General features: G+C 40.7%; 1 protein-coding gene across 9 annotated transcripts in view; it reads right to left on the bottom strand.

Annotated features, from left to right (window-relative positions):
- ZC3H13 (zinc finger CCCH-type containing 13) overlaps positions 1-25,902 on the bottom strand; it is a 143,772-nt gene that overhangs the window by 39,364 nt on the left and 78,506 nt on the right. For 5 of the 9 annotated variants that reach the window (XM_070409142.1, XM_070409141.1, XM_070409146.1 and 2 more), the window contains 3 exons: positions 25,593-25,643; positions 13,443-13,753; positions 10,625-11,089 (listed from right to left, as the gene is read on the bottom strand). In XM_070409142.1, coding sequence (XP_070265243.1) covers positions 10,625-11,089; positions 13,443-13,753; positions 25,593-25,643 — 827 coding nt within the window. The remainder of the gene's footprint in view (positions 1-10,624; positions 11,090-13,442; positions 13,754-25,592; positions 25,644-25,902) is intronic. The other 4 variants (XM_070409145.1, XM_070409144.1, XM_070409148.1 and 1 more) reach the window with 1 other exon arrangement.

Genomic DNA, 25,902 nt, shown 5'->3' on the forward strand with positions numbered 1-25,902 from the left:
TTCAACAAAACAAAAAGGAAAACAACAAAATGGGAGAAGATATTTGCTGGTAACACATCAGATAAGGGGTTAATATCCAAAATATATAAAGAACTTATATACTTCAACAAGAAAAATACAAAAAAATCCAATTAATAAATGGGTAGAGGACCTGAACAGATACTTCTCTCAATAAGACATACAAAAAGATGCTCAACTTCCCTAGCTATTAGGGAAATGCAAATCAAAACTACAATGAGCCCTAGCTGGTTTGGCTCAGTGGATAGAGTGTTGGCCTATGGACTGAAGGGTCCCCAGTTCAATACCAATCAAGGGCACATTCCTGGGTTGTGGGCTCGATCCCCAGTAGGGGGTGCAGGAGGCAGCCAATCAATGAGTCTCTCTCATCATTGATGTTTCTATCTCTCTCTCCCTCCCTCTCCCTTCCTCTCTGAAATCAATATATATATATATTTGAAAAAACAACAACAAAAACCTACAATGAGCCGGCCAGCGTGGCTCAGTGGTTGAGTGTCATGTCAACCTATGAACCAGATCACAGTTCGATTGCCGGTCAGGGCACATGCCTGGGTTTTGGGCTTGATCCTCAGCGTGGGGCATACAGGAGGCAATCAATGATTCTCTCTCATCATTGATGTTTCTCTCTTGCTCCCTCTTTCTTTCTCTCTAGAATCAACAAAACTATATGAAAAAAATACTACAATTAGATACCACTATATACCCATTAGAATGGCTATTACCAACAAGACAAGTAATAAACAAATGCTGGAGAGGTTGTGGAGAAAAAGGAAACCTTATTCACTGCTGGTGGGAATGCAAACTAGTATAGTCACTATGGAAAATAATATGGAAGTTCCTAAAAAAAATTAAGAATAGACCCAGCAATCCCTATCCTGGTTATCTTCCTGAAAAATTTGAAAACACTTATTTGCGAAGATAGATGCAACACCATGTTCATTACACCATTATTCACGGTGTACAAGTCATGGAAACTACCAAAGTGTACTCTGACAGATGATTAGATAAAGAAGAGTTTGTACATATATACAATGAAATACTACTCAGCCAGTAAGAAAAGATAAAATACTGCCTTCTGCGACAACATGGATGGATTTTGAGAATATCATGCTAAGTGAAATAAGTCAGACAGAAAAAGTAAAAAACCATGATTTCACTCATGTAGGATATAAAACTGAAACCAACAAATGAACAAAAAAGATTAATAAACAAAAACTCACAGACTCATACATGGACATCGTATGGTGGCTACCTGAGTAAAAGGGAGTGGGGGGAAGTATTAAAGGGTAAAGGAGATAAAATATATAGTGATGGAAATATATTTGCCTTTGGGTGGTAAACACACAATGCAATATACAGATCAGGGGTCCTCAAACTACGGCCCGTGGGCCACATGCAAATACAAATATGTATTTGTTCCCGTTTTGTTTTTTTACTTCAAAATAAGATATGTGCAGTGTGCACAGGAATTTGTTCATAGTTTTTTTTTAAACTATAGTCTGGCCCTCCAACGGTCTGAGGGACAGTGAAGTGGTCCCCTGTTTAAAAAGTTTGAGGACCTCTGATATAGATGATATATTATAGATTGTACCGTTGAAACCTATATGATTTCATTAACCAGTGTCACCCCAATAATTTAATTTAAAAAAGTAATGGATCAAATTATACACATTCACAATGATAGTGCAATGTTAGATAAAGCACACTAAAGAAAAATTTTTAAATGCAGATTTGAAAGCACAGTTAACAAACTGCATCCAACCATTAAAAGCATAAAAAGAACATTTATAAAAACAGACTGCTATGCCACAAAATAAGTCTTAACAAATACAACTGCTAAAGAACTGACTTTAGAGTGTATAGTATTCTCTAACAATAATTAAAACTGGAGAAGGGCATGACAAAATTTAAAATTCTATTTCCATATAACTCATGAATACAAGAAAAAAACTGTATTAAAATTTAGAAAGTATTTTTTTTTAAAATATATTTTTATTGATTTTTTACAGAGAGAAAGGGAGAGAGAGATAGAGAGCTAGAAACATCGATGAGAGAGAAACATCGATCAGCTGCCTCCTACACATCTCCTATTGGGGATATGCCCGCAACCCAGGTACATGCCCTTGACCGGAATCGAACCTGGGACCTTTCAGTCCGCAGGCCGACGCTCTATCCACTGAGCCAAACCGGTTTTGGCTTAGAAAGTATTTAGAATGGTTACGAATATAAATAACACTCATTTCACAATAAAGTAAAACATAAGTTAATAAAATTGAACAAATTAGATACAAAGGTAAATTAACATAACCAAAGATTAGTGCTTTAAAAAGACTCAAAATGCACAAACCTCTGGAAAGATGGAGCAAGAAAAAGAAAATAAGGGAACATAATTGTTAGGTCTGATAGAATAGTTGAAGGGACACCCCTTCCCCTGGGAACTGACCTTTAGACCACTTCACAATGGACATTCCCTTTTGCTTAGACCACATTCCACTTACTAAGACCATTATCTTTTCCCTCAGGACCCACCAGAGAATTCTCTGCCCAGAAAAAGCCTGCCTAGAGTCCTTTAAAATCTCTGACTCTCTGTCCCTGTGTGCTGGCGCCATTTTGGGGCTCAGTCCATCTGGTATCAAGATGACCTAATAAATTCATAATTCTTTACCCCCTTTGGCATCATGCGTTCCTCCTTTGGTGACCCTAACAATAATTACAGATTTAAAAAAGAAATTTCAAAACAGCTTTGTATCGATTGGCAGGCAGCATGGGCAAGGGCCACCCACATTGTAATCTATCTATATAAAAGGCTAATATGCTAAGTGTCCTTGCCACCTTCCGACCGGTCACTATGATGACTTGCTTTATAGCCAGGTAGAAAGACTTTACACTGTAAGCAAATGTCTGTGAAGCGTTTTCCCATGCCTCATCTCATTTGATTCTCACATTAGTCCTGGAGATAGGAGACTTGATGGAATCCTATTTTCTTTTCATTAGTCAGAAAAACGGAGATTTAGAAAGCTTAGAAACTTGACCCAACTGAAAAGAAGTAAGAAATGGTGGACCTTGAAAATTACTTCAGGGTTTCTTACTGCATAGAATAGTCAAACACTGCTGCAGTTAAATATTTTACCCTTTGTTCTCCCTGCGTGATCTACAATAATAATCTGCTTTGTGTTGATATTTACTGCTGTGTTGCTGACAATTACCTGAAAGAGAAGTTGGGGTGCTTTACTGGGCTGGAAAAAGTTTAGCTAAATCAGAAAGCAGGTCTAATTAAGCAAGTTTATTCTATATCTATACTTACAAAAGGGTATTATGCTAATTAGATCAGACATCTTCTGGATGTCCTTCGGGACAAAGCTACGGTGGCGGGAGCCAAAGCAGAGGCAGTTAGAGGCAATCAGGTTGGCAGGGGAGGGAGTTAGGGGGCGATCAGGCTGGCAGGGGAGGGAGTTAGGGGGCAATCAGGCCAGCAGGGGAGCATTTAGGGAGCGATTGGGCTGGCAGGGGAGCAGTTAGGGGGTGATCAGGCTGGCAGGGGAGCAGTTAGGGAGTGATCAGGCCGGCAGGGAAGCAGTTAGGGAGTGATCAGGCCGGCAGGCAGAGGCGGTTAGGGGTGATGAGGCCAGCAGGCAGAGGCGGTTAGGGGTGATCATGCCGGCAGGGGAGAAGTTAGGGGCATCAGGCCAGTAGGCAGAGTGGTTAGGGGCAATCAGGCAGGTGAGTGGTTAGGAGCCAGCAGTCCCGGATTGTGAGAGGGATGTCTGACTGCGGGATCAGGCCTAAACCAGCAATCGGACATCTCCCGAGGGGTCCCAGATTGGAGAGGGTGCAGGCCAGGCTGAGGGATCCGCCCCCCCCGCCCCCGTGCACGAATTTTGTGCACTGGGCCTCCAGTATATATATACAAAAGGCTAATTTGACCCGCTCATGTGCGATACATATAAAGCTCTTGCTGGCGCCAATCGCATGCGTGTGTTTCGATTTGTCATTGTTGATTGTGAATTTGGTTGACACTTCTATTATAGAGAAAGGGCGAATAGCGAGATTAAAATATTTCTTCTAATTAATTTCCTTTCAATGTGCACAAATTCGTGCACTGGGCCACTAGTTTGCAATAAATTACAAAAAGCTCTACCTGGGTATTAATAAATGATAAAAGCTCTCCCTGGGGGTCGGGAGGGAGAGGGTAAAGAAACAGCTTTGTATAAAAACTTGAAAACAATTTCCTAGAAAAATAATTTACTATACTGCTTCAAGAAAAAAACAGAAATCTATAATTACTACAATAATCTAAATATTTAACTCTTAGAGAATGTCAATTAGTAGTAAAAGCTCTAAATACCAGAAAAATAAGAAACAAGGCTTAAGAGAAATGTTATCAAATTGTCAAAGAACAGATATCATCTACAAATTGTGCCAAAGAGAAAAAAAGAAGCAACACTTCCCAACACATTTTATGACTAGTATAACTTTGATCCCTAACCCAAAGAAGGAAAATACAATAAAACAAACTATGCAGCAAGTGGTATTGTAGAACCGGTTCACACTGGCTTGAAAGAGTCAATTGTGCACATCTCTTCCCAACTCCACATTAAGTGACATGTTAGTGAGTCAGGTTGTTTTCCTGAGCAGGATGCAAGGGTGATTTCTTTCCCCAGTCCTTGTCCAGATGGATTCAGAGAATGAAGCCACGGACAAAAGGTGGTAGATGAAAAGGGTGGAAATTTATTGGAAGTAAGTACAGACTCCACGTAGGGAGGGAGTCCCAAGGGGGGTAACCCGCTAAGCTCCTTTTTTCTAAGGTTTATCTCTGTCTCTCCACACTATCTCCCAATTGGTAGAATATAAATTTCAAAGCTCAAAACCCACATGGTGCCTCCCTCTTTCTCTCCCGCTTCAGTGGTAGAATTCTCTATCTCCTGTGAAAATCTGTTTTCCTACTTCTCCCATTTGTCAGCATTTACCTATCCTCTGTGAAAGTTTGTTTTCTTTTTCTCCCCATACCCTGTGGCTTTCCCCTATCTTCTGTGAATGGATGTCTTCCTATCCCCTTATTCTGTGGCACCTCTTTTTTTTCCCCCTCTGTGAATGTATGCCTTTTGGCAGCTCCAAGCCCTTACCTACGCAGTCCTCTCCATGGACCCTCTTTATTCCTAAAACTCCCTAAACCTGCCTATTTTATCCCTAAAATTCCTTTCAGTAGTAGATGGAAATCTGCTATAGCAGAAGTATTTATACCATGGTATTGGTAAAAGCTACAAGTGAGGACTTTTTCCTGAAGAGTTAGTTATTAAATATTTACCATAAATAAAACCACTAATTTTATGTGAATCTCAATTAAAATCATGGAAATTTAAATGAAAATTAAAGTTTAACAAACTTATTCTAGAACTTAAAAAAACTTTAAAAATGCCATTTATCTTAGTAATTTAAGGATAGTTCTAAATTAAAAAAATTAACGTAAGTAACAAAGCTAAAGAGACATACTCTATGAACTTCTCAAGATACAGAAAAATCAGTCATGATAAAAGATGCTAGCTAAAATGGGAAAATTAGGAGACATCTTTAACACAATAGAAAGCATCTGCTAAAAAAAATCTATAAACACCATGCTTTCTTTCGATACATCCACATGATAAAAAGTGTCTGTCAGGCCAAAAACAAAGGAGAATGCTCCTGTATGAGTCAGTCTATGGCTAAACCTCACCTTGTTAACACCTCAGGAAACTGTGCTGTGAATGTTTTTGTCTTTTTTTTTTTTTTTTTTGCTTTTGTTGCTGGCAAAATGGATGCTTAGCACAATTTTAAATCATAAAGAGGCCATCAAGAGTGCTATTATTGCTAAGGGTGTGAAAGAAACAATGATCACAGGCAATTGAAGAGGTAGAAAAATTGAAGCTGAACTGGGCAAAGGAAAAGCAGTTAGCCAGCAACAGCATTACAGAGACAGTGATGAGTGAAAAACCAAAAATGCTGCATACTGACCTCCTGAAAGACACCCCTGGAACGACCGCTGAAAGTGATTTAAGGATAGTAGGGGGTGGTTCAATAAATTTAAGTAAGGAAGTGCTGTACTGTAAGTAAGGTTAAATCAGGAAATCATTTGGGGGTCTGGAACAAATTAATTCCATTTACATTATTTCTAATGGGAAAATATGATTTGGTTTTCGAACAAACCGCCTCTCAAACAGCTTTCTGGAACGAATTAAATTACAGAACTGAGGTAGCACTGTGTATTACAAAAGCTGGCCAGCAGGTTACTGACAGTAAGTAAATAAAAACCAGAAAAGAAGAGTCAAATTGGCCTGTTCCCAGACATAGATGTTTAAGATCATCTAATTCAGTGATGACGAACCTTTTGAGCCCGGTGTGTCAGCATTTTGAAAAATCCTAACTTAACTCTGGTGCCGTGTCACATATAGAAATTTTTTGATATTTGCAACCATAATAAAACAAAGACTTATATTTTTGATATTTATTTTATATACTTAAATGCCATTTAACAAAGAAAAATCAACCAAAAAAATGAGTTCGCGTGTCACCTCTGACATGCGTGTCATAGGTTTGCCATCACTGATCTAATTAGCTCTACAGAGAAAATAAAGCACATCACAATGTCAGATTAATATACAAATATCAATTATTATTTCTATACACCTGGAATAAGCGTAAGAAAATGAAATGCTTTTAAAGACATCATTTAGTGACACCTGTACATTGTTATTCATTTAAGCACTGCTCCAAAAAAAAGATTGGAACATCTAAATAACCAACAATGTAGGGCTTATTACTTTTAATAAATTCGTGCATGGTGCATGAAATTCGTGCATGGGTAGGGTCCCTAGGCCTGGCCAGCAATCAGGGCCGATCTGGTTCCCCGCCTCCCCACCTCCCCGCCTCCTCCTTCTCTCGCCATCGCCATCCAAGCACCAGCACCACGTGGTTCCCTCCCCACCCCCCCGCCTCCCTGCCTCCTCCTTCCCTTGCCACCCTGCAGTCCCCCCTGCCTCCTCCTTGCCTCACTCTCTCAGCGCCCTGCTGTTGCCTGCCATGTTCATGCCGCCCCATGGTGGTCAGCGAGTGTTATAGCGAGCAATCGAACTCGTTTTCCTGATCGAACCCCCGAGGGGACACTTTGCATATTAGCCTTTTATATATATACTACAGGCCCGGTGCACAAAAATTTGTGCACTGGCGGGAGGGGGGGGGGTGTCCCTCAGCCCCCAGGGCCAATCAGGGGTTTGGGGAGCTCCCCGCATCACACACAGAGTAGGGCCGATAGGGGAGTTGGGGCATTGACTCCTGTCACACAAAGAGCAGGGCGGATCAGGGGGTTGGGGCACTGCTGCTGTCACACTCAGGGCAGGGCTGATGGGGAGGTTGTGGCTCTACCCCATCACACACAGAGCAGGGCCCATGGGGGGGGGGGGGATTGGGGCGCCTTCCCCTGTCACACACAGGGCCAATCAGGAGGTTGGGGAGCTCTCCCCTATCAGGCACAGAGCAGGGCCGATCAGGGGTTTGGGGAGCTCCCCCCTATCAGGCACAGAGCAGGGCTGATCAGGGGGTTGGGGCGCCTTCCCGTCAGGAACAGAGCAGGGCGGATAGGGAGGTTGTGGCCCCGCCCCTGTCACACATAGAGCCGCAGGGCGATCAGGAGGTTTGGGCGCTGCCCCCTGTCACACTGCTCCAGGGGCCAGGAGGCCTCGCGGCTCCGCTTGACACCAGGGCAGTGAGGCCTCGCAGCTCCGCTGATCCCGGTGCCAGGAGGCCTCGCAGCTCTGCTGATCCTGGGTTCAGGAGGCCTCGAGGCTCCGCTGATCCTGGGTTCGGGAGGCCTTGCGGCTCTGCTGATCATGGGTTCGGGAGGCCTCGCGGCTCTGCTGATCCTGGTGCTGGGAGGCATATTACCCTTTTACTATATAGGATAGAGGCCTGGTGCACGGGTGGGGGTCGGCTGGTTTGCCCTCAAGGGTGTCCCGGATCAGGATGGGGGTCCTGCTTGGGTGCCTGGCCAGCCTGGAAGAGGGGATGATGGTTGTTTGCAGCTGGTCACACGCCCTTCAGGGTGGGGGTCCCCACTGGGGTGCCTGGCCAGTCTGGGTGAGGGGCTGAGGGCCATTTTCAGGCTGGCGGGCGACTGAAGCTCCCAACCTCTCCTTTTTTCTTTCTTTTTTTTATTCTGGGATTTATTTACCTTCTATAGCTGTCACTGGAGCTGAGACCCGGCTTTAGCTCTGAGGCCGGCTCCAGCTTGAGGCCTCAGATGCTGAAAGCAGGGATCTGGGTTTGTTTGGGTTCTATAATTGCAACACTGTTTCAGTCCTGCTCGCTCCAGCTCTGATGGCTGAAAGCAGGTTTCTGGGTATTGTTTAGCTTCTATATTTGCAACAATATAGAAGAGCAAGCTCAGAGGCCGGCAAGGCAGGCGGGGAACCTTGGCTTCCTCTGTCACTGGAGCAAGCAAGCCTCCTGTTCACTTCAGCTGCCTGGCAGCCTGCCGCCATCTTGGTTGGCAGTTAATTTGCATATCGCCCTGATTAGTCAATAGGAAGGGTAGCAAAGTTACGGTTAATTACCATGTTTCTCTTTTATTAGATAGGACTAGAGGTCTGTGCCCTCGCAGTCTGGGACCCCTCAGGGGATGACCACCTGCTGGCTTAGGCCTGCTCCCCAGGTGATTTGGCCTAAGATGGCAATCAGACATCCCTCTGGCAGCCCGGCAGCCCTCGGGGGATGTCCACTTGCCAGCGGGGAGCAGGCCTAAACTGCAGTCGGACATCCTTAGCGCTGCTGAGGAGGCAGGAGAGCCTCCCACCACCCCTGCTGTACTGGCAGCCATCAGCCTGGCTTGTGGCTGAGCAGAGCTCCTCCCATGTGAGAGCGCCCTGACCACTAGAGGGCAGCTCCTGCATTGAGCGTCTGCCCCTTGGTGGTCAGTGTGTGTCATAGTGACCAGTCATTCCCAGTCCTTCTGCTGTTAGGGTCAGTTTGCATATTACCCTTTTATTATATAGGATAGAGGCCTGGTGCACGGGTGGGGGCTGGCTGGTTTGCCCTGAAGGGTGTCCCGGATCAGGGTGGGGGGTCCCGCTTGGGTGCCTGGCCAGCCTGGATGAGGGGGTGATGGCTGTTTGCAGCTGGTCGCACCCCCTTCAGGGTGGGGGTCCCCACTGGGGTGCCTGGCCAGTCTGGGTGAGGGGCTGAGGGCCGTTTTCAGGCTGGCGGGCAACTGAAGCCCCCAACCTCTCCTTTTTTTCTTTTTTCTTTTTATTCTGGGATTTATTTACCTTCTATGGCTGTCACTGGAACTGAGAGCCGGCTTTAGCTCTGAGGCTCGGCTCCAGCTCTGAGACCTCGGCTGCTGAAAGCAGGTATCTAGGTTTGTTTGGCTTCTATAACTGAAACACTGTTGAAGCTCCAGGTCTGAGGCCCGGCTAGCTGAAAGCAGGTTCCTGGGGTTTGTTTAGCTTCTATAATTGCAAAATTGTTTCTTAGAGTGCAGCTCAGAGGCCGGCAGTGGCAGGCGGGGAACCTTGGCTTCCTCCATCACTGGAGCAAGCAAGCCTCCTGTTCGCTTCAGCTGCCTGGCTGCCGGCTGCCATCTTGGTTGGCAGTTAATTTGCCTATCGCCCTGATTAGCCAATGGGAAGTGTGTCGGAGGTACGGTTAATTACCATGTTTGTCTATTATCAGATAGGATAGATGGTCTATCCTATTAAATAAACACTATGCACCAGAAAAAAAGGTGGTGGCTGTTTACCAAACTGAATAATATGGAATTATCTCCAATATATATTTTAAGTGAAAACAGCAGGGTATAGAGCAGTATATAGGTGTGTGTTTTTTTAATAAATGGGTATTTTTATTTACATTTACAAAATGTAAATGAAAAAGCAAAGGGCTAAGAAAACCCAAGACAACGATGAAGAAGATGGTGAGGGGCCTTCAGCTTAATGTGAAGCTGTAATATTGACCAAGAGAGACCAATAGACCAATGAAAAGACTGAGTGATCAGGCTGTGCAGCAGTGTTTTGGGGAAGGGAGAAAGGATGGTGGAGGAAGACAAAGCTAATCCACTCCAAGCAGTTTGGAGATAGTCAAATACATTTAGGTAGTAGTTTTATGGTATGACAAATGCTTTTATAGGGGAAGATAAGAAAAATGGCTCAAAATCCTGATATGTGATGATCTGAGGTGTTTTGAAGCAAGTACAAATACTGAAGAATACACAAATCAGTCATTTCTGACACTACCAGTTTTGAAAGGCCACCATTTAATCCCATTTTAATGATCATTTTGAAATTAAATATATGTATAGAAATTATTTCCTTTTGCCTTTTTTTTCTCCTGAGAACAATTTTCTTAGTGTTTCACATTAATTAAGATTTTAGGCATGATATAATTCAAAGTGGGGGTCTAGGTCAGGCTCAACTTATCTTTTACTACTTTAGCTCACAATTTCTATTCAGAATTAAGAGTTAATTAATTGAAAATTACTTTAGATGTAACAATAATATATTTAGAAAAGAAATCTTAGGAGATTTAATAATTTCTATATAAATATACAAGATACAGTCGACTGACAAGTTAAAAACCTTACCCTTTTCAGGTAACTCTGGACCTCTTCCCCTACTTCTGCCCATCCGGTCATTCCTAATTTCACCTCGAGACTCACTTCTGGAATCATTCCTTAATTCAGTACGAGAACTTTCTTCTCTCAAATGGTTTCTGCCATAACTTCTGGATTCTTCTGGATATGTATCTTCCTTTCGATGAGCATCTCGACTTTCACGTTCCCTGTAGTCATGGGCATCACGAGTAGACCGAGAATCTCTGGGATCACGGCTCTCCTTGTTATCTCTGCTATAATCTCTCATCTCCCTGGAGTCCCGAATGTCTCTGGAGTCTCTTAGTTCCCTCCGGTCTCTAGTATCTCTGGCATCTCTTCGATCCCGGACATCTCGAGGTTCTCTGTCTTCTCTGTGGTCTCTAGAAGAGCTCTGATCCTGTTCATACTCTCGTTCATCTCTTGTGTCCTTTTCTCTATCCCTTTTGCCTCTCGTCTCTGTAATGCAATTTTGGAAATGAAAACCCCCAATATATTTAATATGGATCTTTAAAAATTCTATTACAATGATAATTCATGTTCTTTGAAGAAAATAAAAGGAGAAAATATGGTCAAGTAAGAAAATTAAATCCATCCAAAAGCTAAAATTCCAAAGGCAATTTTTTACTAATGCTTATCAGTAGTTCTAAACCTTGGCTGCACATTAGAATCACATGGGAATCTTTTTAAAATCCTGATTTCTGGGCCTCACCCCCTGGAAATTCTGCTTCTTTGTTAAGGGGTAAGGCCACAAAATTAGTAACAAAGAAACACAATTTCCGAAGGATGAGGCCCAGAAATCAGGATTTTAAAAAGATTCCCAGGTGATTTTAATGTGCAGCTAAGGTTGAGAACCACTGGCTTAGATAATTGTTTTTTATTGAATAAACTCTAAATAAGATCTTCCCCTGCTCCAATTTACCCATACTTATTTCTTAGACAATTGAAACAAATAAATTGATCTCATATAATTAGTGGCTTACTTTTAAGAAATCACTTTGAGATGCAGAGGCACACAGTTACTTTAATCATCTCTACCAAATATTAGGTCAGATGACCGGGAGACCACTCATGACCACCTCAAATGGCATTAAAGACTTTACAGTGGCATACAGTTAGTAAGCTGGACAGCAAAGGCAAGGATTTGATATGTCTCCATCCCTTCTTGTAAACATCTATTACTTCTAGTCCTCTTCTAATACCAACTATGCCTAAAAATATGTTCACTTAATATTTTTTTTCATGATGCTCCCCATCTGTCTGTACAAATACATCTAATTACTATATTTTGTTTTTTACCTCCGTTTTCATTCTTCCACTAAAATTATTCTTATTTCAGAAAATGACATCTAAATAGAGAGGAACAAACATCTGCTACACTCATGTATGGAAGGTTAAAGAAATGTCCTCTTTACAAAGAAGCTAAACACATATGGATTCTTCCTATAACATAAGCCACTCTTACCACAAAAAAGCAATCCCCCAAATAATCAACTGCATACTATTCCACTTCATTAGTGTGTTTAATAATTATGTTTTGAAATAAAGAGTTTCCATTCAGTAAGTAGTCACTAAAGAAATACTATATTCCTAATCAATTCTAGTTGTTAAATATCTTATTAAAATACTAATGTACTGATCTCATTCCAAAAATCATGTACACAGGGATAATTCTATAAAATAGGTGCTCTCTCCAGTCTCTACTTATGTATCCATTATTTTCTTGAATAAAAAAAACTTGATTAGCCGAACTGGTTTGGCTCAGTGGATAGAGCGTCGGCCTGCGGACTCAAGGGTCCCAGGTTTGATTCCGGTCAAGGGCATGTACCTTGGTTGCGGGCACATCCCCACTGGGGGTCGTGCAGGAGGCAGCTGATCGATCTCTCTCATCGATGTTTCTGGCTCTCTATCACTCTCCCTTCTTCTCTGTAAAAAATTCAATAAAATATATTAAAAAAAAACAAAACTTGATTAATTATTGCTTGCAATGTTGATAGGAAGAGAATAACTAAATTCAACATGTTTCATGGGAGACTGCTATACTGTACTCATAAACAGCCTTTGAAAATGCATATGAAACAGAAATGTTGCAAGTAAGCAAGTATTTTCTGAGCACTCATTATGTTAAAACTAACTAAGGAGAAGTTAGGGAAAAACTTGTCAAGGTAAATAAACAAGGATAAGAAGCTTAGACAATTACAGAGATATTAGATGAGATATTACACTGTATTGTCATGTAATGATAGCATCTCAGCTTGTATAGGGTGTAGCAAATTCAAAGTTAACTTAATTCTCAGGTATCTAAGAAAGGAAACTGCTTTGTTTACTTCTTTCTTGAGTTATACCTGGAAAACTATCACTTGGTTTGCACTGATCCTTTGAATGCTCCCCCTACTCTTACCTCTTTATTAAAACACTTCTGATGCTTTCAAACTCTGCCCTGTGGTTGGCTGCTTCTCATTCCTTCACCTCTTTATTTTTTAAAAGAATTAACTCAGCAATTAGGAGGGTGTGCTAAAAATAAGATGACCAAAAATTTCTAGAACTTGAGAGTACTCAAGTAAAACTTCTTAAAGAAAGCACCAACTTAGTATACATATAACTAACTAATACACATGCTAACAGTTTACATGCCCATGCCATTAAGCACCTCCTACTGTCCTCAAGACCTCTCCTCTGTATGTTACAGAAGACTTAATATAACAGAGTTCTCTTCTATCCCTTATTATAATAATAAATCTGAATGTCCAAGTTTAAGTTAAAAAATCTACTTAAGTGACTTTTAAAAATCCAGATAAAATACAGTGCATACCTTCCCTCCTTTCATGACGCCGATCATGAGACTGTGAAGTTCGTTCATGATCATGCCTCCCTTTCTCTCGCACTGGAGAGCGATGTCTTGGAGGACTCTGCTTTCTCTGAGGAGAAGACAGGGAATGTGAAGGATAAGGCGAAGCAGAACGTCGTAAAGGTGGAGTTATTGTCCTCTGGTAAGATGGTGAAGGAGTTCTTTTTCGACGAGGAGAAAGAGAATGTCTTTGAATAGATGATCCTGACTGTGAGGAAGATGAGTGATGTCTAGAAGACATAGGAGAATGATGCTGTCCTGCAGGGGAAGTAGACCTATAAGGAAAAATAACATTTAATAAAAAATAAGTTTAAGAGCCTTCATTTCTAGCCAAAAGAAAATATATTTTTTTCAAAATAAAACAAAAATAACTGCATGTAAAAAAGCTGAGTGTGAATAATTCTAGGATAAATTTTAATTCACACTGCTATAAAATAATAAGTTGATTTTTAAAGATTTGATGGATTTTTAAATCAGCTCGAAGGAACAGTTCTAGAGGAGATATGCACTGCCTTTCTCCCAAGCTTTGGATGCAAGGTAACATTCTCCCTGAGCACAGATGGTGTAACCCTTACTTAAAATATGGAATTCACTTTTATTAGAGGTAATCTCTGACAGTGTGAGTAGGTACTTGGAGGGGGTAACCCACAAAGAGCTAAAGAAAACACATACTGGTAAGATCTAGATAGAAAGCAGCTGTGAGAATGCCTACACTTCAAGGTGGGAAAGGGAAAATCTCAAGTTAAACCTAGTCTGCCCTGCCTGAGTTGACATCTAGAATGGGGAAAAATTGCTAGGGTTAAGGAAAGAATGTACTGTCTATATAGTTGCATATTAAATAATCTGACTTCAGTCTTGGACAGCACAAAATGAGATTTAGTCTGTAAGTCTTGGTTTAACTAAGGCATTCTATACACCTTTTAAAATCATCTTCTTTCACTGATGCCAAAGAAATAACATACTGAGTCACTCCTACTATCTATTATGACCTGGGCCCTGTCTACAATGAATATGCAAAATGTGTGCATAATGAAGAGCTGGAATACAAACATTTGTGCAATAATTAAAAACAGGACTAATATTTAAAAAATAACATTCTAGATATCACATACCCAGATAAATATCATATTCTTCAAATCATTTAGAGGGCTAGATGTTTACTCAAAAAACATTCTGAAGTTCCAGTCAAAGTATTTTAGAATTACCTTCAGTGCTTATAATAATTAGTATTCAAATTTGGTGGAAACAAATTTTTTAGTTCAAACTTTGAATAATCGAGCAATCGTATTAAGGTCAGAGCACCAATGTGTTGTCAAGTTATGGTTTCAGCTTTTAACCATATTTTTCTTCTTACCAATCCTTTAGGGAAAAATAGTTTATGAAAATTGGTTTAATTTAAGCATTTATTATAGACTGAATGTTTGTGTCTCTCAATTTTTATGTTGAAACACCAACCCCCAATATGATGGTATTTGGAGGTGGGGCCTTCAGGAATAATTAGGCTTAGATGAGGTCCTAAGGATGGGGTTCCCATGACTGGATTAGTGTCCTTACTAGAAAAGAAAGAGACCAGAGCACCCCTTTCTATTTCTCCCCTTCATGTGAGGACACATTGAAAAGACAACCATCTATGAGTCCTGAAGTGGAACCAAATCTGCCTGGCACCTAGACCTTGGATTCTAGTCTCTAGATCTATGAAAAATAAATGTCTATTTTTAACCCACTTATTAGTAGTCCACGGTATTTTGTAATAGTAGCCCCGGTTGGCTAAGACAGCATCTTTACATTCTCATTCTGTTACTATTCTTTTAATTTGAGGACCGAAGAATAGTGAAAAGAGAGGATCTGTTACTGAAACAAGATGGATCAAATTATGGATGTGAGACTGACTGGACCAAGAACTATGTTCATTCTGCACATATAAAAGGTGTGACTTTAATAAAATCATCTTGAAATATGACAAAATTATCAGTACTGTGGCTTCTAGTCTATTGTGGAGATACACAGTATTAAATTACATTTCCACTTAGAATAGCAGTAATTTCAGATTAACTAGTTTTATGCTCTAGAATTGGCTGGTTTCTTATCTGAGGCATAAGAAGTGAAACTTAAAATTCAAATAAAGAAAAAGGGAAAGTGTAGTGCACAATGAGAAGCTTAACATCTTAATAATCTTAGTGGATGGAGTGCACAAGATTACTATCAGCAAGAGAACTGTGACTTATAGCAAAAAGGGAAAGATGATCTTTAGCCTGACTTGGTTCCCATCAAAAGATTTTTAATGTTGCTATAATTAGGATATGATGTATAATGAGAATATTCAGAGTATATTTTATTTGGGGAAAAATGTAAAAGGTTAAGAAATTAAAAAGAAAAACTCCTGAGAACCTGGCTGGAGAACCTAGGGAGAGAACATGGCAAGAGAACCTAGACAGAACTTGGCTGGAGAACCTGGCTGGAGAACCTCGCTATGATGATCAACTGAACGCTGCCTCCGTGTCATTCCTTCTTCACCGACTCCGTCCACATCTTTGGGAACCCCTGGACCTGCTGGGGCAGGACCCCAACATAAGGCGCCCAAACAGGACTCCCCTAGCCGACCCAGAGGGCACAGCTGACTCCTCCCCGGACACCGACACCACCATTATGGGTGGCCCTGATGGACCCTTTGATGCAGCCCTTCAACTCGCTGACGCTTCAGGAAGCCCGTCGCCAATGATGCCACCCGCTAGCCAGATCAACAAGGACAACCAAACCACCGACTTGAGGACAGCTGAAATCCCTTGACTGAAGAGGCCAGCAACCTTCTACAGGAAAAAGGCTCCTTGTGCACTCCATCCACTGTGTTTATGGCTATGCTCGCTATCATTGCTTGTCAGTCTTCTTCCGAGTCTTAAACAACCCAATCCGAGAGGTGGCCGCTGATTTACATGCGCTATCATTTAAAAAATAAAAAAGGGGGAATTTGCTGGAAGCCGGTCCATCCTTGCTGCTTGACACAGTCGCTGCAGGGAAGAAACATCTGCACAGCATATGTTTCAAGGGACCTGGCGTATATGGCATACTGTTCTTTATATGTTTGCTCTCCTTCTTGGCGCTATGTTTTAACCAAGGTCACCTCTCCAAGAAAGGTTGGGATTTTTCCCTGAAGTTAGGGAGGGAATAAAACCCCTTAACTAAGTGCCAGGCAGGTAGTTAATCACTTTAACTTCGAACAATCACGCTAAAGCTAAATAATCTTTACTCCCTGGAATGGAGATAAGAAACGCCCTAACCTTTGGAATAGAAATTGATAGGATTAAAATGAACTGGTATAAATACAGATGTAGCAAGACAATAAAAGACAGAACCTGGCTGGAGAACCTCGCTATGCTGATCAACTGAATGCTGCCTCCGTGTCATTCCTTCTTCACCAACTCCGTCCACACCTTTGGGAACCCCTGGATCTGCTGGGGCTGGACCCCAACATCTAGTGACTGGCCATTTCTATCTCTAGTCACTGCTCTACCTATGCAGGCGTTTCAGGAAACATACCCTTCAGAATGAGACCAGTATTGTACACATTTCTATTTTGTTTTTAAAATGTAACATTTATTCTTTGATCAGACATGGTGCATCTATAGGCAGAATCTTCCACATGTTCTGTTCATAAACTGTCTTACTATATTAAGTAACATTATAGAAGAATTTTCTATATTTTCCTTGCAATGAAAAATATAACACAAAAAAAGAAAAACTCCTCATATTCAAGATGCAAGTAATTTCACTTACAAACCAACATGTTTACAACAGACTTTATTTATTGATTTAAAAAATTTTTTATTTATTGATTTTTAGAGAGAGAGCAAGGAAAGGGGAGATTAAGGAAGAGAAGGAGGGAGAGAGAGAAAACATCAATTTGTTGTTCCACTTATTTATGCATTCATTGGACTTTACCAGGAATCAAGCCTGTAACCATAGAGTATCAGGATGATGCTCTAACCAACTGGGCTACTGGCTAAGGCCTACCACAGACTTTCTTAAAATTAATAACACTGATGTTTCAGTCAGTAGTTTCTATTTTTCAAATATGAAAATATGCTTATATAACTAACATTCATAATTCAACCTTTAAAATCATCATGTAAAAAAAGTATACTTTGAAAAATATGGACACTATATTAAATTCAACTTTATTTCCAATAGTAAAATACAACACATTATTACATACAGAACAAATATTAAGTGAGCATATTTTATGCTCCAAGCATTATTTTTTGCACTGAAGATAGAGAAGTGAAGAAGATGGACAAAACCACTAACATAATCATGATAATAATACTAACAACAGCAGGTAATAAATATATTGCTACTATGTGCATGATACTGTTAACTAATTTCATCTGTATGACAACAACCCTATGAGGTAACTGAAGCAGAGGGCTGAAAACCAGTCTGTCTTAATTACAGGATCTAGGAGTAGACCACTTAGAATAAAGAAATGCAATTTCAGCTAATTAATGCAACAAAGTCTACAAAACAGGGTAATGAAATAGAAACTGTTAGGTCCAAAAAAATAGTTTGTCAGGTTGCTTACTAATAAGCCTTTAATAACTTGACATTTGAGTCGAAAGTTGAAAATCTGAGGGCAGAACTTTTTGTGCAGAGGGCTCAGCAACCACCCATGAGGCAGGAGAGATTATCCTATATAATAAAGCTCTAATATGCAAATTGACTGAACGGCAGAATGACCGGTTGCTATGATGTGCACTGACGACCAGGGGGCAGACGTTCAACGCAGGAGCTGCCCCCTGCTCAGCCAGAAGCCAGGCTCAAGGCTGGCTGGCGAGCGCAACAGCCGTGGCAAGAGCCTCTCCCACCTCTGCTGCAGGTGGGCTGACATCCCCCGAGGGGTCCCGAACTATGAGATGGCGCAGGCTGGGCTGAGAGACACCCCCCCCCCCCAATGCATGAATTTTGTGCACTAGGCCTCTAGTCATATATAATTTGAACAGAAAGAGGACAAGTGTTAAGTACAATTTATGAGAAAGTCAAGAGACTTATGAGAGAGAGACACAGAGAAGGCAGGGGCTAGATGATATAAAGTCTTCTAGGTCGTGATGGAAGTCTGGTTTTATTCTAAGCATGAAGGAAATCACTTCATAGTTTTAGACAGAGAAGTGTCATTCAAAATCTAACAAGATCTTACTTGCTTAAATATGAACATGGAGAAAGAAAATGTTCCTGTGTAATAACTTGTTTTAGGCCTAGTAGCTTGCTGTCCCTTTGGATCATGATAAATACTCCCTGGAAGGAGATCAATTCTAATTAAATGATCTAAAGCAGCGGTCGCCAACTGGTGGTCTGCGAACCACTAGTGGTCCGTAAGGTCTGAAATGTTGGAGACCGCTGGTTTAAGGAAACCTTTGGAGCAGCGGTCGCCATCCGGTGGTCTGTGAGGTCCGAAAGGTTGGCGACCGCTGATCTAAAGAAATAGGAGAATACTTATCTTTTGAAAGATATTTCCTTCATAAATATATATAATGATACTTGTAAAACATCTGATTCAAACAAACTAATAAGAAGCTCTAGATAATACAAGTAAATGTAAGCCAAATAGTAATAATTTTAGTTAGATTTCATTTCTGCATTTATGTAGAAATGAAGTAATTTAAAGAAATCTCAATTTAAGAATGAAGAATGTTAAGATAATCCCTACATCAATACATCCGTCAATGATATTCAGAATCAGGTTCAGGAGCCTAACACGGACTTGTTCAATCACATGACTTAGCTGGTAACTGAACCTACCATTGTGACCCAGAGTCAAAAGAGACAAGTATCTGGTATTCCTGGCACACAAGATTGTTTTTAAGCTCTAGGAGTAAGAGAGTCAGTATTCCAAATGCAATAAAATTCAGAAACAACACACACAAGCATAACATGAATTAAGACAACTGGCTCCTATCCTCTACCTTGTTTAGTTAATTAAAGTTATTTTCTTCAGGGATAGGGTGGGATGGGATGGTAAGATGATGAAGAAGATGACCAGACCATGCCATAAAAACAATACACAATCCAGTACTGGGAAAGAGGGTTCTCAAGTTCTGGTCCAATTTCCCAGGCCCGTTATTTCCTCAGCTCAGGCCAACAAAATGGGTGCCAAATAAGGGAGATTCTTGAAATCCCTGCCACTGTCCTGGAAGTTCTATCCAGACACAGGTCAGAACTGTCAGTGAAAAAATTACCATCATACACTACTAAACCACAGCCAGATTGGAATGGATGTCTGTTACTTCAATAATCTTATCACATACAACACAACCCCACACTTTTACCAAAATGAGTTTTTGGCATTTACCATGTTATGCATTTCTGATTGGACCAATTACTGAAACAGGACTAAACATCCTAACCACCTTATGTTACTGAAAACCTCTCTGAAATTTCTTGAGAACAACTTTCTTTCCAAGTCTCTAATTCTACCAAGCTTGTTGGATAAAAATACAACTTTTAGGGGCATAAATGACACTCTAGATTTTGTCTTGACAAGTTTTCCCAATATCACACCTACAAATGAGAGCCTAAGCCTTGACCAATTGGACGAAATGGAAAGGTTTTATTTTTTACCAATGCAATCGAGTTATTCTGGTACTTACAAAACTCATGTTTAACACAAGTCTATCATAAATTTAGTATATAATTACGTTTAGCTATGTCACACATTTCTTTAAGTGCCTTATTATATCCCTAGCTTAAATTAGCATTCAAATGAAAGAACTTTTTAGGTCGACAGACAGGGCTCAATTAAATGTAGAAAAAAGGACGATGCTTTAGGCAAACAATTTCCAACTTGACTGAACACACAGGTTCCATTCTATTACTAAAAGGTTTGCATATTCTTCATGATATTTCTGTTCACATCCATCAATTGGGAAAATGTTATAAAAGATATGACAAATAAATCAGTGCTTGTAAAATTTGTGTTTAAAATTACATTATTCTCTTTTTCTTTTAAGTGTGATACTGGTATGATCATTATATTTTTCTGAGTGTTCTTTCTTGGAGAGATATACTAAAATGTATACAAAAGAAATAAAATGGCCAGAATCTACTTCAAAATAATACTGGGGGGGGGGGGGGGGTGAACAGGGGTACTAATGAAACAAGATGGATATAAGGATCCTTATACTGTTCTATTTTTATGTGTGTGAATATTCCATAATAATAATAATAATGTAAATGCAATACTTTTTTCTACCCACTGTATATAACCAAGCAACATTAGTATACAGTTACTCAAGAAACTATCAATTTAGTCTATAGAAAATGCTTGTTGCATATGGATTCCTTCCTGTCCTGTGGGTCATGGTCACAGGATGAGATTTACCATTCCAGAACCTGGTGTTTGAAAATGAATGATAGATAATGAAGAAATCAAAGAATGAATCCAACAGATAATATTCTTTGACAAATGTCTGAAATGTTCTTCTTTTAATTATTTTAATAAATAGGTGCAATACCTAAAAGGAAATAACTGCCAATATGGTGGTAATTTGCTGATTCTAAGTTGAAGTCAAAACCAACAAGCTTTAAATGGCCACATCTGTTTTTCAAATCTGAGAAAGATTCATGTGCACATTTGTACTCCTATCAAGAAGTAAAGTAACAACCACATAAAAATTACAACTAAAATATAGAACCATCATTCAGAACTGCCTGAAATCTAGCAAAATGGAAGTCCTACAACTACGGATTCAAAGAATAAGCCACATAGAGACTGGCAGGAGGGTCAGAGATCTAGAATGGGCTGGTCCCCACACCCACGTGTGGTGGATAAAAATTGGGAGAACTACCTCAGCTGTGGAGGTACCACTTGAGAAGCAAGGGGTCCCAGCCCCCCAAGAGCCCTCCCAACCTCCCCACCCAGAGTTCCAGTGCCAGGAAGAGAAGTTCCCATAACTTCTGGCTGTAAAAATCAGTAAGGATTGTGGCTGAGTAATATGAGGCTGTTGGAGTTCCAAGCAGTTCCTTTTAAAGGGCCTGTGCATTCACTTACTCAAACTTACTCCCTCCAAGCTCCAGTGCTGGGGAAATATATCAAAAGGCACCAGGGACATAGTAGAGGAAGTGAATTGTCTGACATCGGGAAAGAACTGAGGGTACAGCTTTGTGGTCGGCAAACTGCAGCTTGCGAGCCACATGTGGCTCTTTGGCCCCTTGAGTGTGGCTCTTCCACAAAATATAGACTTATGCGCATGGGCCATGAAGTTTCAATTGCACTGTACATGTGCGCCCGCATGTGGCATTTTGTGGAAAAGCCACACTCAAGGGGCCAAAGAACAGCATGTGGCTCATGAGCCGCAGTTTGCTGACCACTGTTCTTGACGAAAATGCTTGCAGAGGACACTGAACGTTTTCTGAGGCTACCCCCCTTCCCCACCCTGCCCAATAGAGTCAGCAGGTAGGTGCCATTATCTGAATCTCCATCAACCTGAGTAACACTATTAACCCTGCCCTGGTGATTCCCTGAAATCCTGTTCCACCAAACTGGCAGGCACACCCAAGCTGTTTCCATACAAATGGCCTGTCTTGGCTCATGCTTCAGACTTTCCTAAAATTTCTCAGACAAGCAGCATCTGGCCTCAGTGTGGCCTGTACCACTTGCTAAATGGCCCCAGGCTTGGTACTAGCAGTAGCCGGCCTTAGTTTCCAGCTTGGCCTTTTCTGGGCACCTCTAATTCTAGCTCAAGTAGTAGCCACCTGCAATTATTTTGTAGCTCATGCTGGGTGGCTCCAGATAGGTGGTAGCTGACCTTGGCTGCATGCACCTCCCAGGAAGCCCCAGAGCCAGTGCACCTGGTGGACAGCTTCAGATCACACTGAAGCACTATCTAACCACCTGCACAAGTGACACACTCTGGGGCAGATTCAGCAGGCACTAGAGCTCCACTGAAGCAGGCCCATCTCTGTGGGGTGGACCCTGTACAGCAGATTCTCCACAGTGGTTGTGGTCATAGCTAGTCCTTGCAGCAAATCGGCCTGGGAGTAAATCCCTCCCATTGATGTGCCAACAGCAATCAAGGATCAACTACAACAGAAGGATGTATACAGTCCACACAAGATTGGAGAGGGGGACAAGCTGGAGTGCCTAGCTCATGTGACCGTGGAAGTTAAGCCACTAGATTATACAGAACACCTTCTACATTAGGCCACTTTACCAAGTCCAGGAGATGTAACAGCTCTACCTTATACATGGAAACAAACAGGAAGGCTGACAAAAGGAGGAGACAAACATGTCTGAAATGAAAGAATAGAACAATACAGTCCTCGGGTTACGTCGGAGTACATCGTTTCATGGTTAAGTCGCCATCTCCCATTTATTTATATAAAAAAAAAGTTCTGTCATTTCAACGTATGTACATATGTGCTTTATGTTCTTTATTATTTATTTATCACAAGTAAAGGTCAGGAATTGTTATCTTTCTTTTAAATTTTTTTTACTGTTTCACTTCATTACTGTTGTGTATGTGCTCCATGTGAGTGACATAGGTGCTTATGTAGGTGGGTTCCAACTTACAGCGAAAATCGAGTTACGTCACACTGTAGGAATGGATCTCCGACGTAACCCGAGGACCTACTGTATAGGAAAAGAACTAAACAAAATGGAGACAAGCAATCCACTATATGCAGAGTTCAAAATACTAGTTATACTAATGCTCAAGGAACTTAGTGAGAATTTCAACAGCATAAAAAAGGACATTGAAACTATAAAAAAGAAATACTCAGAAATGAAGGATACACTAACTGAAATGAAGAATAATTTACAGAAAATCAACAGTAGAGAAGATGAAGCAGAGAATAAAAAAAATGATTTTGAATAAAATGAAGAAAAAATACCCAATCAGAATAGCAAAAATAAGAATACAAACAATGAGGATAGTGTAAGAAGCCTGTGCGACAACTTCAAGCTTATCCACATAAGCATCATGGGAGTGGCGGAAGAATAAGAGAGTAAGAAATTGAAAACCTATTTGGAAAAATAATGACAGAAAACTCCCCTAGCCTGGTGAAGGAAATAGACACACAAGTCCAGGAAGTGCAGAGATTCCCAAATAAGATGAATCCAAAAAGGATCACACAAACACATATTAGAGTTAAAATGGAAAAGGTTAATTACAAAGAAAGAATCTTAAAAGCAGCAAGAGAAAAATAGTTATCTACAAGGCAGCTCCCATAAAACTTTCAGCTGATTTCTCATCAGAAACTTCGCAGTCCAGAAGGGACTGGCAAAATATATTTAAAGTGATGAAAAGCAAGGACTTACAAACATGATTACTCTATCCAGCAAAGCTATCACTTAGAATCAAAGGATATATAAAGAGCTTCCTAGACAAGAAAAAGCTAAAGGAGTTCATCACCACCAAACGAATATTACATGAAATGTTAAAAGGTCATCTTTAAGAAGAAAAAATATTGTCAAAAATACGAACAATAAATACATATCTATCAAAAACTGAATCTAAAAAACACCCAAAAAACAAAAACACCAAAATGAACAAGCAGAACAGACACACACTCACGGATACAGAGAATATTTTGAAGGCTGCCAAATGGAAGGGGGTTTAGGGGGAAGGGGTAAAAAAGGTGAAGGAATTAAGAAGTACAAGTTGGTTGTTACAGAATAGTCATGAGTATGTAAAGTATAGCACAGGGAATACAGTCAATAATAATATAATAACTATGTATGGTGTTAGATGAGTATGAGATTAGAGTGATCACTTAGTAAGTTATATTATGTCTAACCACTGGGGTATACACCAGAAAAATAATATGACATTGAAAAAAAAGTGAGAAAATGTGAGTTTACAAAAGCTTTTAGTGCAGTTTAAAAATAATAGTCAATTGCCCAAATGGCATGGCTCACTGGTTGAGCATCAATCTATAAACCAGGAGATCTCAGTTCAATTCTCGGTCAGGGCACATGCCCAGGTTGTAGGCTTGATCCCCAGTAGGGAGCATGCAGGAAGTAGCTGACCAATGATTCTCTCTCATTATTGATGTTTCTATCTCTCTCTCCCTCTTTCTTCCTCTCTGAAATCAATAAAAATATATTTAAAAAAATAAGTCACCCTTTGGAACTTTTTCAAGTAAAATAGATTTCAATATTCAGGTAATTATAATGAACTGATTAAAGATAAAAAAAATTACCTACCCTGTTAATAGTATCATCTCATTTAAACACAAAATTCTGCTACCTACCATTTAGACTAAAGCGTATTACTAGTCATCAATGAAAACATATTTAACTAAATGTCCAGCAGAATGAGGTAACTTCTCTGATTAACTAATACCCATAAAGTTTTCCTTTGTCAAAGCCCTTGATATACTGATTAACTTTCCTGATTCAGCAAAGTATATAGGATACAAATTTTCACTGATAAAGAAAATATTACAGGTACACTAAACCATCAGGGTAACATCTACAATAGGATCATCTAGATGTAATAGGTTAAGTTTGGGATATTGAGATTCAATATTCCCCTCACAAGTAATTTTTCTGACTAAATATTCAATACGAACTTTCCTGAGAGTTTTAACTCTCCTAAAGCAAATTACAGAATAAAAATGATGTAGGTGAGAGAGAGAGAGAGAGGTGAAAATGGTGGCTGAATAGGCAGACGGGTCCTGCGCCTTTTCCCGGAGCAGACTGAAGGAGCAATTAAGTTGGAGAACATCCATGCGGAATTGGTAAATTGGACACAGCTGGTGAGACAATTTGCAGCTGGAAGAGCAGAATGCGCTTGGAGAATGGTAGGATCAGGGACTTGAGCTAGAGAGAGACACACGACCACCAGGCCAAAATGGTCAGAAGGAAGCTGCACTGCACCAAGTCCGCGTCCCTTGGGGACAGGCCTAACATCCAACTGTGGAAAGGAAGTCCACAGGGCTACTTGCGGCTGGGGAATCTAGATCTAAGTCCACAGCTGCGAGAGGTTGTGCCCAGAAAGGCAGCCTGAAGAGCTGCCTGAGCAGTGCAGTGCCGGGAGAGAAACTTGCAGTCCCGTGGTTGTTTTGCCTTTGCTTTTATTCGCTAAATCCAGTTCATAGGAACTTTCAATTACAAACACTCACCCGAGTCTGCAGTGCCAGTGGAGGTGCAGATTTGTGGAGTCTGGGGAGAGGCTGTGGAGGAAAGCAGGGCAGGGAGAGGTGACCAGGAATTCGGTCCTGAGATATTCATGACCTTCCAAACCTAAGCAGCCATTTTTCTACTGAAGAGCCAGCCCCTCCCAGCAACCTCAAGGCAGCTAATTCAGCCATACCCAGACTACACCTTGAGCTGTACAAATGAAACAAAGACACTGCATAGTCCCAAAGAGCCCTCAGAGACTGGATTGAAGAAGGGCCATTCAGTCTGGACAGTGACACCCACCTAAAGCCC

The sequence above is a fragment of the Myotis yumanensis genome, unplaced genomic scaffold, assembly GCF_028538775.1.
Source record: "Myotis yumanensis isolate MYYU_CA2020_CCGP unplaced genomic scaffold, mMyoYum1.0.hap1 SCAF_3, whole genome shotgun sequence".
Taxonomy (NCBI): Eukaryota; Metazoa; Chordata; class Mammalia; order Chiroptera; family Vespertilionidae; genus Myotis; species Myotis yumanensis.